This window comes from Vanellus vanellus (genome assembly GCF_965231255.1).
Source record: "Vanellus vanellus genome assembly, chromosome: 3".
Taxonomy (NCBI): domain Eukaryota; kingdom Metazoa; phylum Chordata; class Aves; order Charadriiformes; family Charadriidae; genus Vanellus; species Vanellus vanellus.
This window is the reverse complement of record NC_138907.1, coordinates 85,038,282-85,060,014: the sequence shown is the minus strand read 5'-3', so window position 1 is coordinate 85,060,014 and position 21,733 is coordinate 85,038,282. Positions and strand designations below refer to the sequence as shown.

Genomic DNA, 21,733 nt, shown 5'->3' with positions numbered 1-21,733 from the left:
ACTGTTTGTACTCTGTTTCTCTCAGGGCTTAGAGAGATTCTTAAAAAAAAAAAAAAATAATCAGCCAAACTACACCACAGGGATCCAACTCATTATAGTCACTTTTCATATGGCAAAGGGAAGAAATGTTTTCATTCTATGGGAAAATCGTGCTGTTTACCTAGTGCAACAATTTGTATTGAGTCAGTCCACAGTGCTCATCAACAAGTGTTCTTCTTGACAGACTTCTGATATTACAATAGAAAATGAGAATGTTTTTTTCGTTGATTTGGTTACCAATCTAAATATGGCAACTATTCATAGCCCATTTTCACTATTTTGCAAAAAAGAAAGAGTAAAGCACACATGAAATGTTTGCATACGAAACATCAGTGAAACCATTTTTACATTACTGCACTTATATATATGTGATTACAAAATGACTACCTAATAGGAGTATTTAGCACACTTCTACCCATGCTTGGTTTTGTTTTTTTTTTTTCTGATTTATCCCCATCTAACTGACGTGGTACACAGACAGGCAATCACCGCAACCCACTGACTTTCCCCATGCACCACCATCTTGAAGGCCTGACTATAACATACTGTGCAAATAAACCACTGTCAACAGACTTAGGCCATAGGCTTTATTCAGCCCTTACCACCGGGCAAGTTCCTCTCCAGCCGAAATACAACCAAACATCCCGCAAGAAACTTTAAGGAACTGAAGAACTTTTAGGCCTTTGGAGTGAAAAAAGAGGCTATTTCTAAGCCCCAGGAGGCCTAACACGCAGCTGCGGGCTCCCCTTCCTCACCGAAGCAAAAGGCAGGGAGCCCCAGCAACCACCCAGCCACTGGCAGGCTGATGGGCTCGGCTTTCCTCCACCGGTAAGCCTGTGGTAGCCGGTGCCGAAGCCTCGCAGCCGCGGCTTAACGGGGCACCGGCCGCCGTTCTGCCCACAGAAGAGGGCCCTCGGCCACCCCCTCCTTTCCCTCGCGCTCCCCGCCTGCCGCCCCGCGCATGCGCGCCGCTTGGCGCATGCGCACGAGACCCGGCGGAGCGGTGCGGGCCCGCCTCAGAGCCCTTCCCCGGCCTGCCCGGCCGCAGCCGGCTGCCCCATTGGCCCTCGGGCAGCGCTTCTGCTTCGGGCGGGTGAGTAGCGGCGACTGCGGCCCGCCGAGCACCTGTTCTGCCGGCCTCAGCGGTGCTGCGAGCTGGGGAAGAAGGGTCAGCGAAGAGAGGGGCTGGGCTGGGCGCTCCTCGGGGCCAGGAGAGGCCGGGAGAGGGGGGGGGGACACAGGGACAGGGACAGGCGCCCACGGCCGTTGTCGGAGGGGTCGGGGACGCCTCTGCGCGGTGCTCTCCTTCCCGCCAGGGCCTCTGGTCCCGCGGCAGATGCTCGGCTTCTGGCGGGGGGCTGGTGCTTGTCTGAAGGCTCCGGCGCTGGGCTGGGCAGCGTTGAGAGGAAAGCGTTGAAGGCCCGTGGTCTGGTGGCTTGCGGGGGGCAGGGGAGCGAGCAAGGCGGCCAGCTGGCTCGGCTCCCCCTTTCTTACTTTCAGCTCTCGTCGAACAGCTTCGCTCTGCTGCGGCCCTGGCTGGCTTTGCTCTGCTGTGCCTGGCTTTGGCCCAGCAAAGGGCTACAAAGATGATTAGGGGATTGGAGCATCTCTTATGAGGAAAGGTTGAGAGACCTGGGTCTGTTTAGCTTGGAGAAGACTGAGAGGGGATCTTATCAATGCGTATAAATATCTAAAGGGTGGGTGTCAAGAGGGTGGTGCCCAGTGATAGAACAAGAGGTAACAGGCACAAACTTGAACATAACAAGTTCCATCTTAACATAAGGATGAACTTCTTTACTTTGAGGGTGGCAGAACACTGGAACAGGCTGCGCAGAGAGACTGTGGAGTCTCCCACTCTGGAGACATTCAAAACCCACCTGGATGCTGTCCTGTGCAACCTGCTGTAGATGACCCTGCTTTGGCAGGGGAGTCGGACTAGGTGGTCTCCAGAGGTCCCTTCCAACCCTGACCATTCTGTGATTCTGTGATCTGTCCCGGCACAGCTAGCTGGCTGGCAGGTCGCCCCCAGAGGAGGAAGAGGAGGCTGGAGGTTACTTTCTTTGTATGGTCTGCAGCCGCTCAAAGCTAGGGGTGTGTGTATCAATGTCCTGTCAAAACAGGGGAATGCTGGTATGTTGAAACCAAAGCTCTTCTATGTTAAATATAATTTAGTGCTGGAGGCTGTCTTACCACGTTTAGAACAAGGAAAATGCAGCAGGATCGGGTTTTGTTCTTGCTGCTGTCTTTCTTAAATTCAAATCTGGTTAGTGAAAAAAAAAAAAAAAAATCACATTCCCTGTTTTGTGAGCATTATAGTTATCCATGTTAGAATTGCCATATTTCAAATACCTCTTTCTAAATTGGGTGGACCGAAAGGAAACCTTATACTATTGGAAGTGCTTAAAAACATATATCTTTAGTATGGAAGCACAGCTATAAAGTGTTTGCATGCCGTATGTAATGTCTTCTTCCTTCTTTAATGATTTTCAAGGGCTCTTTAAAAAAGCCTTTAGAAGAAGACTTTTTCTATGCAGACACTTTGTGAGAAATTTCCCAGTTTTTCTAATACTGGAAACACTCCGAGGCTCTCAGAAGTAAGGTGTGTTCAACCTCTGTTGCTTTTCTTATATTATTTGTGTTCCCCAGACCAAAATGTGCTATGTAAACATGGTGCTTTGGACAGGTCATCGTTAGCCCTCAGGGAAAGTTTACTAAATCTCACCTGGTAAATCACTTGGGAACCAAAGTAATGTTTCTAGGTTCACGCCTGCACTGTAGCTCCAAAATGAAGGGCTTTGAAGGCGTAGAAGCTTCAGCTCTGACTAGAGCTGATCTGTCACTTGAGAGTTTTCAGATTCTTGGAGCTGGGAAATCTTAGCAGAAGCTAAGCTTAGAAAACTTAGCTGAGCTTTGATACCAGCTGTGAGCTACCAACCTCAGCAAGTTTTGGCTGACCTTACCCTTGCATCAAGAAAGTCAGATTTCCAGAGCTTTCTTCTGTATTGCACTTTTATTTGTTATGTTTAAGTAACATCAGAACAAATAAATTATAGTATTTGCTGGTTCTTACTAAAATGGATACATCTGTTTTATCTGAACATACTTTCTTTGCATTGCGTATTTCTCTCTTGGAATCAGTAAAACTGGAAAAAACAACCCACAAGGCGGGATATTGAAACTTGAGTTATCATATGACCAAAATTATCTAGAGTAATTAAACTTTTTTTTTTTTTTTTTTCTCTCTGATAAAAGTAACATCCTTATTTGGGGAAATGTGATGGGGAAAAAAGCTGTATTGTTGTCTGTCTTTCTGTACTCTTTTTGTCTTCATATAGTGGAAAGGACAAATAAGGTTTGCCTGCAGGATAGCTTAAGGGTACAAAGAGCAGCAGTGAGGGAGAAAAAAATCCCATCATTGTCAAGTACAGGCTTGAATGGGAGAGGTTATCCTTGAGACAGGCCTGCTATTAAGTTTGGAGAACAGTTTAGAAAGTACTTCAGCTTTTATCGTCCATGCCTTTTTCTTTTTTCATGGAGGTATTAGTTGTTTTAAGGAGAACAGCTGGAGATTTTGTACTACTGTGATGTTTTATACTATTTATTCCCATATAAGAAACAAATTGATTTGGAACAGAGATAGTCATGGAGGAATAGGCATACACATTTATTTTCTGCTTTTAGGTCTATATAGCAGCTTACAAATAAAAAAAAATAACTGTGTAAGCTTTTTTTTGGAAAAGGGGACTGAATGTTATGGAAATATAGGTTCTACCCTTTCATGGTAAAGCTTCATATTTTTCTGATGTGTAATGAAGGAAATTGTAGTATCTGTAATCATAAAAGGAGAAACCAAAAAGCCATAAATTGACTTCTGTGCTTTCAGTCTGGACCTGACGGTAGTAATTCATGGTTCAGAAAAGCTTGTGTGGTAGTGAAGAGTACATTGACAGAGAGAATTAACTGAAGATCCTGACTTCTTCAGGCACCTTTCACTGGAACGTTTGCCAAAGTACAGAGTACTTCCAGTATGGAGTGATTGGGTGATTAATAATAATAATAAAAATTATTAAAAAAATATGTAGTGTAGTGCACAGAGTGAAGAAAACAGTTTTAATTTCACAGTGATGACCTCTGAGCTCATTTTTGCTACTCAGGAGCTAGATTTAGTGATGATAATAATTCTGGAGTTGGGTTGTATTCATTAGCTGTCAATTTAATTGAAAGTAGAAGTTTTTGGAAACAAGATAGGGAGCAAAATATTTTTTTATTTAAAAAAGTCCAAAAAAGGGCAATTTTACGTCCAGGATGCATGTTGAAAGTCACACTGTATTCAAGTGTGCTTCCTTAATCTCAGAAGAGAAGGATTTAGTGGAGCTGAAACAGTACAGAAAAGAAACACTGCAAAAATGTTTAAAATCGTCCAGTGATGGGGATACAATATACAGAATAGAAATCTAAAGGAAAACTCAGAGACCTGATAGAAGCAATTAAATTATTAGTGAAGTAGAAAATGTAAATAATAATAAATAGTTGTAAAAAAAGTGCTTGCTTGCTCTCCCTTCTAATTTGAGAACTAGGGGCATCAAATTAGACTAGTGGGTGAGTTTCCAAAGAGAAGGTGGTTTTTCATATTGTACAAAGAAATTACCTTTTTGTTCAGGAAGTCTCTGATCCACAAATAGCTGAAGATGCCTAACTCTTCTGGTAAAGCATTGCTCTGCATTGGACCTGTTCTTTGCCCTTAGGCAGACTGGTGATCTAAACTAAGTTATTCTTCCTTCTGACCTGTTACAGACGTATTTTTTTGTTCTTTTAAAATGAATTCACTGGGCAAGAGAAAGCTTTGAACTGCTTACATTTTTGGCTGGTACACCAACATGGTTCAGCAAATTTGGGTGAGGATCCAAAAGCTGCTACTAGTTAACAAGTCATCACATGGGTCAGAGTAACTGTCTGTGTATGAGATCTTAATCTGCATAAAGCTGAAGTTATTCAGGCTAACTTTTTTCTACTGAGAAAGGGAATTGCTGTGAGATCCAAGTGCACTCAACAGTCCAAGGCAAGATACTTCATAAATAGGTAGGAATGACCAGTATACCTCAGTAAATTGAAGTCCAATTCTAAAATTTGAATGTCTATGACAGAAATACAAAATCACAGCTATGGTCTCTGTAATGGCTGTTGAATCAGAAATGCGTTCTAAGATTTTTCCAGTTCCAAGGATAGACATAACTTCAGGTAGCTGTTTCACGTGGCATGTTTGCTCAGTCTATTTCCCCAATATTACCATTCTGCTGTGGCACTGTCATTGATGAGCATAATTTATCTGTCACTGCCTCTAAAGAGTAGCTCTGAACAAGATTAAATAACATAATGCAAGCATTGCCAACCTGTAGCTCTTCAATGCAGCTTTTACAGTGTAGGTATCTATGCTAGGGCTGAATTATGTCATCAGCATTGAGACTGATGTCTCCCCACAATGCAAATTTTGCACTTTGATGCTGAGCCTCTATAGAAGCATACTAGTGGTTCATAGTATGCTATGGTAGACCAGGGTCTCTCCTGTTGCTAGTCAAATTTTAGCAAGTATGCTGCTTGGTTTTAGTATACTTTCATTATAAATATTCCATCAAAAAATACTTGTTAAAATAAGAACATCGAGAACTAAAATCAATTCCTGACACTTCAGAAAAAGCACTTTATGATAGAAATCTTTATGCAATAGAGGAGGAATTTAGTAGCCGATATGTCAAGCAAAGAATAAAAAGGAACAGTTTCTTCGATATGGATAGGAAAGCCCAAATAAAAGACACTATGAACATTCTAATTATAGACATTATAGTCATGAATTCTTTTTTACAGAAGAGATGAGCTAAAATAATAATTGCAGAAGTAATTTATCACTGGCAGTCCGGTATGTTGTTTGATGAAGATCAATAGCATCTGGGTTAAATTGAAGAAAACTGAATACATTAGCCAGCTGAATAGTATTGTTTCCCTTTTTAAAAAAAAAAAAAGAAATGAAAAGCCTGACCCTTTAGAAAACTTCAGTTTGTCTAATCCAAAAATTGAGTTAAACTCCCAGGGAGAGGTGGCATGATAGACTAGAAAGACGACTGAAAAGGTCAGGAAAAACAGTAGAAGTAGTTTGAATGTATTTAAAGTTCAAGTTCTTATTAGAAGAAAAATGTTCTGGACTCCAAATAATCTCTCTGACAAAATTCTAAGATCTTGGGATGGGTTGTGAGCTATAGAAAAAGAGTTCTGTAATTTGATGTAAAGGGATGTGAAATCTGTTAATGAAAAGTCTTAAATGAAGTACTATTATGGCATATATATAAGCATATATGCTTAATAATTTTCCCTGACAGTAGCCAAAGGTATGCTTTCTCAATTCAGTTGGCCAAAATGAGCAACATCACTTTCATCCTCTTCCCTTCCCCCATCTGTGCTATCAACTCTTTTGTTTGTATTAGTGCTGTGATACTCATTCAGCTGAGTCAGCTCTCTAACTTAAAGGTAAAAGTGCATAGGGTTTTTTTTGTTGTTTATTTTTGAGACGTTAACAGGGTTTTGCTGTTGAAACGTATGAGTGATGTTACTGTGAAAACCAGATGAAACCCAGAGGTAACTAAAAAAATTTAATAGATTAAGGTTGGAAACGGAAGCAGAACTTCCCTTTTTAGGGATGTCATACTGCTAATCCAATTCAGGCTGTGTTGTTAAAAAGCGTATTCTAAAATTATTACAGCAGTAACAAATAGAGAATTGTGACAACTGAGCTATATGTTAATGCACTTTAACAGTAGTAAAGGAAACTAAGGAAAGGAAACAGTAGTAGGAAACTAAGGTGAGATACTTTATAAGTTTTCTAAAATGACCTATGTATATCTCAGTAAGTTAAAGTAAGATTCTAAAATTTGGAGGTCAGTGACAGAAATACAAAATCACAGCTATGCTGTGTCTAATGGCTGTTGAATCAGAAATTTATTCTAAGATTTTTCAGTTTGGTGTTGTCAGTTTTATGCATAATCTTGTTCCACATAATTCTGTGGCAACCTAAATTTTGTTAATCCTTTTCTCTGGCTCTCCTGTGTTTTATGTTGAACAGGAATGAAAATTATAAATAAATTCATCAGGCATTCTGTTATACTGATTCCCCCCCCCCTACTTTCAGGGCTCAAATCTTGCTGTGCACTATTGGTCTTGTTTTGAACTTAGTCCTGAATTCTACGTGAAGTGTCACGTAGCTGTGACATTGTACTAACAGGATGCCAGCAGCTAACTTACAGGCTTTCTGGTTGAGGTATATCCTTAATACTATGCTATTTTTTTGTTTACATAATTCAGAAAACAAATTAAAATTTTATATCTGTAAAGTTGCAAAGCATCGTTGTTTTGAGTTTAATTTGCCAAAGTATTTAGTCAATGTATTGATTAACTAAATACGAAGTGGGTGGTCTGAAGCCAGTAAATAGGTTAGTAAATAAAACCTGTATTCTGAACATAAGCTGTACTTCTGTCATACCCATTCTATCTTTTACTCTTGTTCTGCTACATTATTCTCCTTTCATGACTTCTGCTTTTTGTCTTCCATTTTCTGTGCTATTTCTATCAGACTTGTCAAAACATGATAGTTCTGAAATAATGTAACCAGAATTTCCATTTCATGGGATTTATTTGGGTTAGAAAACCAATGATGTTCAAAAGTAAGATGTTTTACAAAATAAATGAGTCCTTGGTGGTAGAACCTTAGAACCTGACACACAGTCTTAAATGCAGAAATGTTTTTTATTCCTCTCCCCCCGTTGCAAAGTGCTGTTAGTTATGCAGTCAGTGTGCGTCATATTTGTCTCCACATTATTTCTATTATGTAGAAACTTCATGAAGTATTTCATACTATTGAATTAAGTAATAAGAAATCTGACTTTAAAATATTTGTCTTTTGATCAGTTGCGGCCAAAATCCTTCTGTTTGGATTCTGAACTATGACATCATGGCAAGATTTCGCAGAAGAACATGCATCATTTTGTTGCTTTTTATTTTGTTTATTTGCTCCATAATGATGGCTTTGAAGACTCTGAGACCTGACAGAGCTGGCTTTGGGGATCCATTTGGACTTGGTTTGTTGCCTGAGCTTCAACAACGGACAGTGCTCTTAGACAATAAACAGAATTCACTAAATAGGATTCAAGGAGATACTGTAACACGTGTCAGTAATTTGCATAGTATCGCAGTCAATGCTATGAAACCATCTATGCCTCCTGTAAACAAGCTGGAAGAAGAGATGTCTTCTCCTAATTATAACTTTCATATATTCTACTATAGTTGGTTTGGGAATCCACAGTTTGATGGTAAATATATTCACTGGAACCATCCGTTGTTGCCACACTGGGATCCCAAAATTGCAAACAATTATCCAAAGGGAAGGCATAATCCTCCTGATGACATTGGGGCCAACTTTTATCCTGAACTCGGATCTTACAGTTCCAAAGACCCTTCTGTCATAGAAGCCCACATGAAACAAATGCGTTCTGCTTCAACTGGTAATGAATGTTAATGTTTCAGCATGTTGTTCATTTATCCAGCTTTAAGTATGTGAATGAACACAACTGACCAGTTCTTCCATTTCTCTGTGTCATTCTGAAAATGTCTGAAACTAGTAAATGTCTTTGTATTTCTGAGTTTTAACCCCCAAGCAAAACCTACATTTTCAGAGCTGTGTCTGGTGAGTGTGATGTAAGAGTGTAACAGAGTGTAATGTAAGAACTGTATTTGTAATCCTGTAGGTGCCTGTGTTTTGTGACTTACTGTTAAGCACTGATAACATATATAGAAAAATACAGAGACCATTGCCAGAATATGTTGTCTGTGTATTTTATTTTTGGAGAGGAATACTTCTGTTTTTAGAACAGGTTTCAGTAAATCATGTTAACATGTTTATGGAGCAGTCCATTCAAATAGCAGCATTTTTTTTAAAATTCTTTGTGTGTAATAGTAATTAAGTATTAATTCATATGTTAAAGCACATGTAGGATTATAGCTTTTTTACAATTTATACTTTATGCAGTGTATTTATAGGTGTTCTCATTAGCCATGGAAATGTCTAATCAAAACCTTCTTGAACTCTGGTATGATAGTTTCAGTGTAGCTAATTACAGTTTGTTTCTTTGTCCAAAAGTATCTTTTTTTTCCAATACAAATTGCTGTTCCCTTTCTTAAATAAGATGGACTATACACATAAGAATATTCCATATATTTTTGGTGTTATTGTTTGTTGTTGGGCTTTATGATTCTTTTTATGTTCATCATCTTTAAAATAAGTAGCCATATAGTCTCATTAAACTCTGAACAGCTTCTGTAAGTCTAATTGGAGGAACATGACTAGAGCTCATAGCGTTATTCAGAGTGCTAATCACCTTCAATTGCATCTCTTTTGTGCACCTAATCGCTAAGTTTTGATGTAATTATTATATTCCCATTAGTAGTGTTTATTTGTATAATGTTTACTTCTTGGTTACTGTTTTCTCCTGTTTTTTAACCTAACCTGTATTTTGTACAAGGGTTAATACAAACATAGGAAATTTCTCACCATTTTCAGTAGTATGATAGCTCCATTACCGAGAACACTAGCAACAGTGGGAAAACTGTTGCAGAGAAATCCCAGGCATTAGTTGCCAGTAAGCACGTTTTTAGACTTATCTAAAGCAAAATAATGCATGAGAGTGTGATGAAAGCAGAGAGGGCACTTTGAGCTTTAGAAGAATCTGTGATGTTTCTCATTCTCTTAATACAAATGTCTAATAAAGCTGAACTGCTGGTGGAAAAGGTGCAAAATACTAGGAAAAATGCTTAGTAAAACAAATTAGGGTTTTTTTAGTAACTTAAGTTGGGTTTCCATTTAAAACTCAGCAATGTGAATGAGAAATTCATGCTTCCTGTGACATATTCTTTGTAACTTATTACTGCTATTTGTGAAAAGTGATTTTTTTTTTTCTGCTGTTATTCTGACTAATGTATTTAAGTACACTTGAATTTTTTCTCTTCTGTCTAGATTTGACCAACATAAATCATCAACTTTTTTTCCTCAGGTCATTACTTCAAATATTGCAACTTTTTAATAAGAATTATATTTTGTTCTTTTTTGGTGTACTGTGAGGTTGACTGTTTACAGTTTCTTCTTTTTGTCTCTTAGCCAATGTCTAATCTATGCCTGCATTTTACATTCTGTCAAATAAAAATTTTTCTTCTAACCTTTTTGAGGCTTTATCAAGGATCTTACAAAAGGAGAAAAATGTAAGTGGTTATTTCAGCCAGTATTGTGTAATGATCAAAAGCATGGAAGAGGTTGGAGCAGCAGGAGTCTCATGCAGTGCTTCCTTGTATTCTTCTTGCATATTAAAATTCTTTCCTTATTTATTAAATTCCTAATATTTAACAGATTAATACAATAGATTTTATTCCTCAGATTGCTTGGTGTTTTTTTTTCTTTTCACCAACCTATTTTTGTGGTAGTCTAGTTTGAAGTCCTTCATTTGACTTGAATGACTATACTCTGGTTTTAAACATGTTTATGTTACTGTTTTTGGCATTGAGTCTGTCCTTTTATAGACTCTTGACATGGTACATAACTATTTTTTAAGCACAGGAAAGAAAATATTAAGTAGTCTTTAATGTGAATTTAGGTTCCTTGATGAACAATTCTGTCTCCTGAACTTTTCTGTTTCCTAACGGTATAGAAGAGGTTCTTGACAGTTGTACTGAAGATACCTCAAGTGTAACCTGAGTTCGTTACTTCTGTTCTGTTTGTCCTTTACATCTTACTCATTTGGATTTTGTCCTTTTTTACTTGTGTGAAATGTAAGATAGGGTGATAAAATGCAGTAAAATATTGCATGTTTCTTGTCCTTCAGCAGACTATTTCTTGTGATAATGAGTCTATTGCTTGTGATTCTCTTTTTGATAAAATATAGAAAGACTATGCTGAGGGTAATTGAACTACTCCTGTGTATAGTGCGCTCAGATTTCTGGTTTTGATGTTAGAAGATGATTGTGTATTCATTCTAATTTATGCTTTCTTTTTCATAATTTTGGGGTTGCTTGTTTGGAAATTGTTAGTCAGAAATGTTACAATATTAATAAAATATATGGAATTTAGAGTATATACTTCCTTACCTCAGTGACCTGATTGGAGTATTTCAGTGTTTACCTGGTTAACAAGAATCACGTTGTGACTTATTCTTCCATGTTTTAAATAGTAGTGTTAGGAAATTATTCCTGCATCAGCATTTCATGTATTTCCTTCTGTCTTAAATTCTTCCTGACGTTATTTCTGGCTACATACCTAAAAGGTTTAACTTATTTATCTGTCAGTGTTTTATTTTAGAAGAGAGGGGTTTAGCCTTTCTGAAGAAGTATGTGGGTTTTTTTGCTTTCATGGAGAGCATCAGGAAGACTTACAGCACGGAGACATTGTATTTGTCATCTTTTTTGACAGGAATAGTAACATCCTTAAATTATTGAGAGTTACTCAAGGATTTTTTTTAGATAATAAATTTAAAACCTAATTTCACATGTTTGGAAGGGTGGACTACAGCATAGTAACTGCTTTTAGCAAGAAGGAAAGTTGTGCGATTACAGTCACTGCTTCTAGTATGAAATGGTTGTTTTGTAGTAGAGCCAAAGGTACAATGCAGAAATATGTTGGGGAATAAAGTTTCATAAAATAAGAATCCCTTTCATCACATGCATAGCTCTCATCTCTTGAGTATTTTCTAATGCTAGATATCTTGATATTCTATGGCTGTACTGTGGCATATCCGTAATGTCTTAGTTGGGAGCAATTTCCTCCTCTTGGTACAGCCTTGAAATTAGGATGCTGTGCTGAAATGTGGGAGGGTAGGGCTCTAAGTGTTAGGCTGGGGACATTGGCCACAGATCTGTTCCCTTGGCAGGTGATCTTACCACTGTTTTGCTGTCTTTTAAAAAAAGAGAAGTTAAAATCCACTCTAAGAATACTGAGATTCCGTAATTGGTTAAAAAGTAATTTGAAATTCTCATTTATATTATGTAGATTTCACATCAAACAGTAATTATAACTCATGACAATGTTGTAACATACGTGTTTTATGTTATACAACGTGATTTAAAACTTAAGTTTTGTATTTTCAGGTGTAATAGTGCTTTCATGGTATCCACCAGGTATGGCTGATGAAAATGGAGAACCAACTGATGATTTGGTGCCTGTTATTTTGGATTATGCACACAAATATAATCTAAAGGTAAACTATTTTTAAGATGCATAAAATAGGACTACTTAGGAAAGTAAACCCTGGTAAGAGTTTACTACATTTGACTCATGGTGTAAAGCCAGGGGCTTGTAGTGTAATGGTGGCTTCTGTTTTTGTCTCCTGTTACGCTGCACTTCTTTTGGGTCGTAGAAGTAGGTATAAGTGCCCTTTGAATTACACTGAATTTTGATCAGACCTAAGCAATATTGCCTTTTTTCTCTTTAGGTTCAGATCTAAAGCTTACAGAATCTAAGGTATGGTTTTGTGGATTATTTTTTTTTTTTTCTTTTTAGGAAGCAGGTTTTAAAATTAGACAACATGTTGTTTTCAAATGAGCCTTGGGAGTTGAGGGAAGTATTACCTATTTCAAAATATTATGGAATACAATGATCTATAAACTAAGGAATTTTGAGAAAGAAGAAAGACTAACCTTATTTTTTGCATTATCACATAACTTGCTGGTACCTGATCACAGAGGTCAGGAGCAAGCATCTATAAGTAATAAAGAAGGATTCAGAAGTTCTAGTTTGAATGAATATCTTTATTCCAGAAGGTATCAGGAGCACTCGCCTTGGACAGTAAGGTCAGAGAGGTGCTGCTCTGAAGTTAACTTACTCCAGGGCATGACGGAGTAGAGAGGTTAACTTACTGGCTTCCTGAAATAGGTGAAATATCAAATCAATTAAAGATCATGTGGATTGATCAGTAGAGTCTAAAATTGTTGTTTGATTGTTGTTTATTTTTTGAGTAAAACTTGTATTTTCCCTTGGGATAAAGAAAACATGCATTTCCTTATGGTCTTCCTCAGTAATGAATTTGAGTTTTTAAATTATCTAAATAGCTGTATATCTTTCATCTCTGGATGGTGTTGTCTGTACTGGGGACTAAAAATACAGCCCGTTCATCTGCTCTGGTTTTAGTTGGTTATAGAATCATAGAATTGTCTAGGTTGGAAGAGACCCTTGGGATCATCGAGTCCAACCATCTACCCTACTCTACAAAGTTCTCCCCTACACCATATCCCCCAACACCACATCTAAACGTCTCTTAAACACATCCAGGGATGGTGACTCAACCACCTCCCTGGGCAGTCATTCCAATGCCTGACCACTCTTTCTGTGAAAAATTCTTTCCTAATGTTCAGTCTAAATCTACCCTGTTGGAGCTTGAAGCCATTCCCTCTTGTTATGCAAGTTGCAGATTCTCAGAGAAATTTCCGATCGCTAGTAGCAACTATAGATTCTTAGACAAGCAGGAGCAAAGCAGGAAGGTTAAATCCGATACAGAATTAATTTTGAAACTGTTAAAAATGCTGTGTGAATTGCATTATGTGACATAATTTGCACATATGTAATAGTAAATTATTAAAAAGGAAAAAAAAAAAAGAGTATTGTCCTTCCCCTAAATTTTCAGATCATCTGATGGAGCTTGCTCTTACCTAAAAGAACTTGTTAACATTCAAGTCTTTTAAAGGAGTCAAGGCAAAATCATATAATTGTTAGAGTTGGAAGGGAACTTAAAGATCATCTAGTTCCAACCCCTCTGCCATGGGCAGGGATGCCTTCCACTAGACCAGGTTGCTCAAAGCCCCATCCAGCCTGGCCTTGAACATTTCCAGGGATGGGGCATCCACAACTTCTCTGGGCAACCTGTTCCGGTGTCTCACCACCATCACAGTAAAGAATTTCTTCCTAATATCTAATCTAAGTCTACCCTTTTTCATTTTAAAAATGCTACCCCTCATCCTATCACTACATTCCCTGATAAAGAGTCCCTCCCATCTTTCCTGTAGGCCCCCACTAAGTACTGGAAGGCTGCTATAAGGTCTCCCTGGAGCCTTCTCCAGGTTGAACAACCTCAACTCTCTCAGCCTGTCTTCCTAGGAGAGGTGCATCAGCCCTCTGATCATCATGGCCCTCCTCTGGGCCTGCTCCAACTGGTCCATGTCTTTCTTATGTTGGGAGCCCCAGAGCTGGATGCAGTACTCCAGGTGGAGTCTCAGGAGAGCAAAGTAGAGGGGCAGAGTCACCTCCCTTGACCTGCTGGCCATGTTTTTTTTTGATGCATCCCAGGATATGGTTCTGGGATGCGGCTTATGCTAAGCTTCTCATCAACCAGCAACCCCGACTCCTTTTCCTGAGGGCTGCTATCAATCCATTCTTTGCCGAGCCTGTATTTGTGCTTGAAATATGAAGTAAGCTACCAAGTAAAATGCACGTAATAATGCGTTAATGATTGGAATATGGATGGAACTGCTGTTACTACTTGGAATGTTACTGGAATATAGATATTCAGTATAGATACTACCAGGGAATGCTACCTTCACTGTAATGTTTTTAAAGATTCTTGCTCTAGTAAGTTATCACAGTGAAGTGTTAGGAATGTCAGTAAACCAAAACAAACATATAAAATACATTTGTTATGTCTGCTAAATGCAAGTTTGCTAAAAGATACGTCCTTTTGATTTGCCTGGTTTTGAGAGTTGGAAATGAAATATGAAATTACAGTGCTCTTCAACCTGTCCTGTAAGTCCTAGTCATTTAGTGTAATGCTGTATTTTTCTATAGAGAGAGATCCTGGCTCTACAGTGGAAATTTGCTACTGTTGCAGAGTTGTTGAAGACTTTATTAAATGCATTCTGCTCTAAAATTGTTTCTGAAAAACTAGTAGCTTTGATAAATGTAATATACTCTTCCATTTAATTCTATATTTGAAAACAATGATATTTTTACATTGAAATGACTTCACATGTATAGGTTAAATAATTACATAATCTCCAAGCTTGAAATTCAGAGCAGTAGCAGCGCATTATATTAGATTTAGTTCCATGAGCTTATTGCTGTTGATAAATCTATAAAATTTTAAATTAAAGTTTTCATATCCCATGTCTTAAAATCTGTTTTGACACTGAAAACTCTCCTTGGAGAATTATTTATAGCAAGTTTAATACATTGTTTAGAATTTAAATATTAAAATGTTTTATTGGTTAATCAGTTCTTTGACATTCTAATAGATAATATTTTATTTCAGTTTCTAGTTTCTGCTATAGTTTTTTAAATTTTCTGAAGCATGCTTACTATTAGCTGTAGCCTAGACAAAACAAAAGCAGTGTTTTGTTTTAATGTAAAAAACCTAAATATTTACTTTGTTAAGAAACTTCCTTGGATCTGAAGATTACCAGTGCTGGAGTTGAATTAGGGTTGGATTATTCTCAAAAGAGATCAATGAAAATGTCAGCTCTGTAAAGAAGAACTATATTTAAAGTGACTGGTATTTGCTTCATATTATATGCAGTTCCCATTTGTTCAATAGTAATTTATATTTGTGTTGCTCTTACTACGTTTTCATCTTTTAGGTCACTTTTCATATTGAACCTTACAAAGATAGAGATGATCGCAGTATGTACCACAATGTCAAATACATCATCGACAAGTGAGTGCTTTCAGAATGATTTCCTTTGGGATTTGTTACATGCTGGTTTAGGGGACCTCTGTATATTATCTAAAGCTTGGAAGAATATATAAAAATGTGTACTGAGGCTGAAGAAAAATATAAGAAACTTTGTTCCTATTTCAATGGTATGAAACTAAAAGTCTGTTTTTTAAATATTGAAGCATGAATTTTACATAGATACTCAAATGTAAATTGCTTCCAACATTCATTAGTATCACAAGTCATGAAACTTCAGATTAAAGCAGTTAAAGATTTAGCTACCTGATACATAAACGTACATTTTCATAGTGACAGCCTAGCATCTAGAGCTTAATATGTTGACCTCCAATGATTCTAATTCAGCTTGAAAAATTCTGTACATCTTCTAGTTGTTTTCTTTATCAATGCTGCTTAGACTGTCTTATTTCATACTGAAGTAGAGGATTGCCCTTCAGAGAAAACTAATACCTATAGCGCAGTTTGACACTAAGTTACTAATTTGTAGTAATTTAAAGGTTCTTTGCGGATTCATTATTTAATACTTCAGTAAACATTGGAATGAAAATGGATTTGAATTGCTATGTCTTGAAGCACATGCACTGTCTTTTTAAATTAGTTTTTAGGGAATGTCTTCAGTTCAGATTGTGAAACAGTATTTTCCAAATGGTGAATTTTTTTCTTAATGATACTTGTTTGCTTTATAGATATGGAAGCCATCCAGCCTTTTACAGGCATAAGACCAGCACAGGCAGATTTCTTCCCATGTTTTATGTTTATGATTCTTACGTAACGATTCCTGAAATATGGGCTAATCTGCTAACTGTTTCTGGATCCCAGACTATTCGAAATACTCCGTATGATGCATTGTTCATTGCGCTTCTTGTAGAAGAAAGACACAAGCATGACATTCACAGAAGTGGCTTTGATGGAATGTACACATACTTTGCTACCAATGGCTTCTCCTATGGCTCATCTCATCATAATTGGGCAAGTTTAAAAGCCTTTTGTGATAGTAACAACTTAATGTTTATTCCAAGTGTGGGGCCAGGGTATATTGATACCAGTATCCGACCATGGAACAACCACAACACCCGCAATCGTGTCAATGGGAAGTACTATGAGACTGCCTTCAGTGCAGCCCTTTTGGTGCGACCAGAAATTATTTCTATTACATCTTTTAATGAATGGCATGAGGGAACTCAGATTGAAAAAGCTGTCCCCAAACGGACTGGGCAGGTGGTTTACCTTGATTATAAGCCCCATAAACCAAATGTTTACCTAGAGCTTACTCAGAAGTGGTCTGAGAAGTACAGAAAAGAACAAGAACAGTGGCTTATGTGAGCTGCTGCTGCAGTTGTTTCCTAATGAATTGAATGCATTGAGAAAGAAACTGAGAGGTGTCTTTATTATAGATTATGTTTGAATTATTATATCTCTTGAATGTATATGCACTACTACTGAATTTGAATTTTGAATAGTAAAAAGATGATGAGAATATTGGATTTCTGTCTTAAAAGATATTGTAGTTCAAGAACATTCAGGGAAAATGCTGGCTTTTTGGTTTTTCTTTTTTTTTTTTTTTTTTTTTAACTTCATAACTTGCATGCTGAACTTCTGGAACACCTGCATGGGATAACTTTACACGACCAAAGCAGAACAAAAATTTGGCAGTTATACTTACTTCCTTTATTCTTGTAGTTGTGTTTCTAATCAAAGCGATGCTGTAATCTAAATTTTTATCCCACTAGCTTCTTGCAGGATGCATGTCTGTAGTGTGTGGAATCATCTACATCTACTGTTTTTAAGGCTTTGCACACGGGAAGTTCTTGATATATGACTAGCTTGTGGTAAAAACATTGAAGAGGTATGTGTAATACAACACTGGTGGGTTTTCTTAAAAAAAAAAAAAAAAAAGTAGTATTTGAAAAATTGAGTTCCAAAGAACTGCTGAAAGAATTCTAGTTTACGTCCATTTGTTCTGTTCAGTACATGGTGCAGATTACTGGATAATGACCAGTAACATATTTTTTTCCTATGTTACTTTGAAATTTTTAAAAAATAGTTTGAAATGGAGAGTGGAAAAGATGTTTTTGAGGGGGAAGGACACCTAAAGATGAAAAAAATATACTAAAACTTCCATTGTTTTGTGTTGTCTGCTAATTGCAGAGACAGATCTAATGTGTTTTTTAAAATGTTTAAAGATTCTAAAGCTAATATCTTACTAGTCCTAGAATAAATATAACTTTAGGAAATGCTTTTCCATTTACGATTTAGGAGCAGTCTAGTTTGATAGTAATGGCAACAACTACCTGTTAGTTTAATTTGAAATATGAGGTTTCTATTTTTCATGTAGTTCATCTAGTCATTCCAGGATTCAGGATAGTAGATACTAAAATCTTGTTATCGTTTGGATAAGCTCCTTACCAATATTACCTTTAATACTGTGGTATGGCTGGAAATGAGTACTTTCAGACCTAGGAATCTCACCTTTCAAATGTGATTAATAACTGGTTTTCTTAATGAAGCTTGAAAGTATCAAGTCACATGGACGTATCTCCTCAGCAATCCTTTTTTTGGCATTTTCATACAACTTCATGGTGAAGTTCTGAACTTTGGAATAGTAGAAATTGCAGTGTTTTGTTTATTTGCAGTAAGTGTTTAATCAGTAGCAAAGTGGCTTTTTTAGTTACTTTTTTAATTATTTATATACCAGGTGCTGATCCTGTGTTTTAGTTCATATGCTGAACTGTTTTGACCACTAGAATTTCATTGATTTCAGCAGGACCCATGGGAATTCTACTCTTTACTTGACTCCCACAGTAATCTGCCCATGAAGTTGTAAGGTGAATGTGAGGACTTCTGGTTAAAAAAGAAAACAAACCAAAAAAGAAAACAACTTGTCTTTTCCAGAAACCTTTGTCATTCCAAATAAGCATAAACCAGTTACTACTACTATTTTCTAGAGTCTTTCTGGTTTGTTTATGCATTTTCCACTTATTTACAGTTTAATTGTCTTGTCATTTCTCTGCAGTTGTTAAAGAGATGAGGTGTCATATAACGCCCACAGCTGCTTGAAAAAAAATACAGAAATTGGGTGACAGATATATAACCTGGTGTGTTGAAGCGTGCCTCTAGATTTGTTGGAGTCTTATTAATATCTCTTCATAATATTTTGCATTTTCCTACTGTGTTTTTGTAAACTCCAAAGTGCTTCTGAAATAAATGTTTACTAATGCTTATTTTGTTATACTTATGCTCAGGTGGATAAACTGTAATAGATATAGGTATGACCACGGTCACAAAATAGTGTCTGAGACATACAAAGCACTTGCTAGACTTTTACCACTTCCAAGTTAACCACTCACTCCCTTTATTAAGGAAACTGCTTTACATGTTTTTACTGTAAGTCCCTCAAATAGCTATACATAATTTGTTTTTATAATTTGTTATATGTTTATGCTTATATAGCCCAAAGAGCCCATATATTTATTTTAAATGTGAGGGAATGATTACATTTTTGAATATCTATATTGCCTATATTATTAAAAAAATCTTCTGAAATCAAATCTTTTGAAAGGACAAGTCTCTTTGTTTTCCCCTTGCTTAAACTTTTATCATCCTCCAGTCTTTTCTCACTGTAGTTGTCAGAGCAGTTTACTAGTCTTGACAACCTTGCAATCAGCTTTCAGCTTCTTACTTTCTCCTCGTGGCAGTTTATTTTCTGCGTGACTATAAAGGTTGCTCCTTTTGTTGCTGTTTATAGAAACATTTGAAATTTGTTGATCGATCTTTGTTTAAAATATAATTTATGGTAACAGTGTAATGGATCTTCATTACTCGGAAAGACTTCTGTAATTGCTGTAAAGGTATCATTTAGCCCTTGCCATGAAGTGGTATGTGCCACGACACACTGGTGTCTAATGGGATCTTTAGAAGAATTTACAGAATTTCTGTAGAAAAGAATGAAATTTAAGTGCCTACAAATTAATCGCCCCTGAGCACTTACTGTATTTTTACATGCTTGACGTGTTTTAGAATATAAATATGCAACCCAATGAAATATTTCAGAATTTAGAATTTAATTTGATGATCCTAAGGAGGGATGGTAGAATAGCAACTACTAGAACTACCCCACCTACCTGCCCAATACTTTCTCTGTATTTAGAGCAAATATTAGTGCTACTTCTTGTTATAAGGGATGGAGAGTTTTTCTGATGGACTGCTGCTGCAGTCATGATAGTTTTTGGAAATTTCAGTAAAAAGAGGTCTGTGGGAGAGGATTTGTACAACTACAAAGAAATAAGATTGTTAAAAGTGCACAGTTGCACGGGGAGGGAGAAGGTGAATATATTTAGAAGGTGATCCAAGGTGCAACCAAAATTGGGAGGGAGTAAAGAATATTTATTATAAGTTTCAGATCTGAAATGGAATTTAAGGAATATCTACATCTTATTTCACTTTGGTTTCACACCCCTATTATTTCTTGGCTAATTGGAAAAAAATATTGTAATGATTACTTTCAATATTTTTACACTGATTAATTGTATTTGACTTATCTTGTTATAATGTGTTATAGTACTTGGAGTGATATTCTACATTTATATAGATTAGGCAAGAAACACTATGGGAAGTTTTAATAGAGATCATCCCATGCTATACCTCTGCACATATAGAAATACCTGAAGTTATCGATCATGTACTACTGACCAAGTATCCCCAGAGGGGAAACGGTTTCCAAGACAAGTAGCAAGTCTTTGTGGTAGGAGACAACTTCTTTTTAAAAGAAAATCTATGTAATATCTATGTAATTTCTGCTTCTGTCAGTTGTGATCAAGTAAATTGTTTTAGTTCTCTGAGTTATCTCAGAACTGAAGCTTAATACCTCTTCTCTGAAGTAAGAATTTATATTAAATCTTGCCCAGTAGTGCATGTTTCTCAGATCTACAAACTTGTACTGAATTTTGAGGGAGAGAATACTTCCACATGCTGTTACTATTTCGGTGACAAGCTGTAGATTATTGTCAATGTAGTTTCTGTGCTGATGTTCATCGTCTTTGTCTAGTGCCTTTTGAGGTGCCAATGATTTGTCTCTTAAGAGATTGTTGAAGCAGAAGGGTCTTTAGTAAACTCATTTTTGTTATGAAACTTGATATGTATACATTCTGCATAGTTTGAATTAACACATTTTACACATGGCTCTTGCATTCTCTTGAAAACATTTCACAGGATTGTTTTCAACACTGTGTTTCTAGTAGAAGATTGTATCTGTGGGCACATGGACAAGGATGTACTGTAATTTAGGGCACTTTTTTTGTGAATTCTATGTACCTAAAAAGAGGAAATAAAGTATTTACAGACAAATTATTTGCCGGTTAATGTAAACTGAAAATATCTCTCCCAATCTTAAGGTATTCTACAAGTTTTGGTCCTTGTCTTTCTACTTAAGATAGCATCAATATTTCATTCCTTTTTTATCTTTTACTTTTGACCAGCATGTTAAATGTTGCATAAACTTCTAAAGTGATTGTATTTCTAAGACGTCATAGTTGTAATATTCAGTAAAGAGAATCTACAAGATTATTGGCACTGCAAAAAAGCCTGAAATGAAATTGATATTGTATAGGTATGATTTTGTTGTGAATGGATAGTGTATCTTTGCTGTGTATTGAACATGAATAAAAAAAAATACATTTATTTTAATACCCTACCTGGCTGTGGCAGAGATGCAGTTGCTTACATGCATATATAAAAACAGGTGCGTGTGTGTGTCTATTTATATATGTTCATATAACTGAAGTAATTATTTTTAAAGTACTATTTCATTGTATTAAAATTACAGGCTGGATTCTGCTACTTTTAAGTAAGCGATGTTTTTAATTCCCTATGATGTTTACAAAAAAACCTAGTTGCTTATGTATGAAAACTTTCACAAACAATAAATATATGCCCCAAAACTGTGATTTAAATTGAGT

General features: G+C 36.6%; 1 protein-coding gene across 1 annotated transcript; it reads left to right on the top strand.

Moving 5' to 3' along the window:
* Positions 1–1,074: 1,074 nt before the first annotated feature.
* MANEA (mannosidase endo-alpha) lies at positions 1,075–17,102 on the top strand (the record flags this gene model as incomplete). Its single annotated transcript, XM_082481330.1, has 5 exons — positions 1,075–1,132; positions 7,993–8,585; positions 12,211–12,320; positions 15,685–15,761; positions 16,466–17,102. Exons 2-5 carry the CDS (start codon positions 8,036–8,038, stop codon positions 17,100–17,102), a joined length of 1,374 nt encoding a protein of 457 aa, XP_082337456.1. The 5' UTR covers positions 1,075–1,132; positions 7,993–8,035.
* Positions 17,103–21,733: the final 4,631 nt, after the last annotated feature.